The 765-nt window shown below is 45.9% G+C and overlaps 1 protein-coding gene across 1 annotated transcript in view; it reads right to left on the bottom strand.

Moving 5' to 3' along the window:
* TOP1 (topoisomerase (DNA) I) overlaps window positions 1-765 on the bottom strand; it is a 68,870-nt gene that overhangs the window by 8,424 nt on the left and 59,681 nt on the right. The window contains exon 18 of the mRNA XM_019509787.1: window positions 429-523. Within this exon, the coding sequence (XP_019365332.1) occupies window positions 429-523 (95 nt within the window). The remainder of the gene's footprint in view (window positions 1-428; window positions 524-765) is intronic.

The raw sequence follows: 765 nt of genomic DNA, 5'->3' as shown, positions 1-765 counted from the left end.
TCAACACCTACACAGTCAAATGGGTCGCTAACTGGCTGGAGGGCCGCACCCAGAGAGTAGTGGTGGACGGGTCCTATTTGACCTGGAGGGTTAGATGCATTGCCTACCAGTGTGTCATTACACAAGCAGCTGCATGCTGGGCTCATGGAAGCATATGTGAAGGTGGAGTGTCTTAATATTCAGTTAAGGAGACCCCCAGGCTTACTTGTGGGGGCTAAAAATGGCTAGAAGGCTATTTTTAATACAAAGCTCTAGGTATAGGGTTGAACAATGAAAACTGGATTGCTCAAAACTCTGAGGCCTGGAAGGCAACGGGGAGGTATTTTAAAGGACCACTGCAGTGAAAAGTCCCATTTTGGGCTAGTGGCTGTGCCACAAGCCACCATGTGACATTTTTCACCTCTTCATTGCCCTGAAGCCAGCCTTACTTTTTAGACTTTTCATCCCTTCGGACCTTGGCATCAGCTTTGGCGCTTTTCAGTTCTCTCCTGGCATCAGTTAACTGTTCCTTCTTGGCATCAATCTAGGAGAGGCAAAAACCCAGACAGCACGAATGTGAACAAGTGTGAATAATTGCGGAAGTGGAGATCACTCATCCTGGGGAACTAGAAAAAGGCTCTTGACAGATTCACCAGCTGCACCACAGTCTACAATCCAACAGCTTGCTTACATGCAAGAGTGGGACATCTCATCTGTAATGGAAGAGCTTGGAAAAAAAAACCCCAAACCAACCAAATTGGCTTTTGGATTTTTTTTTTTTTTTTT

This window comes from Gavialis gangeticus, unplaced genomic scaffold (genome assembly GCF_001723915.1).
Source record: "Gavialis gangeticus isolate Ggan-Ray unplaced genomic scaffold, GavGan_comp1, whole genome shotgun sequence".
Lineage (NCBI taxonomy): Eukaryota > Metazoa > Chordata > Crocodylia > Gavialidae > Gavialis > Gavialis gangeticus.
The sequence above is the reverse complement of the archived record's forward strand: the minus strand, read 5'-3'. Positions and strand labels throughout refer to the sequence as shown.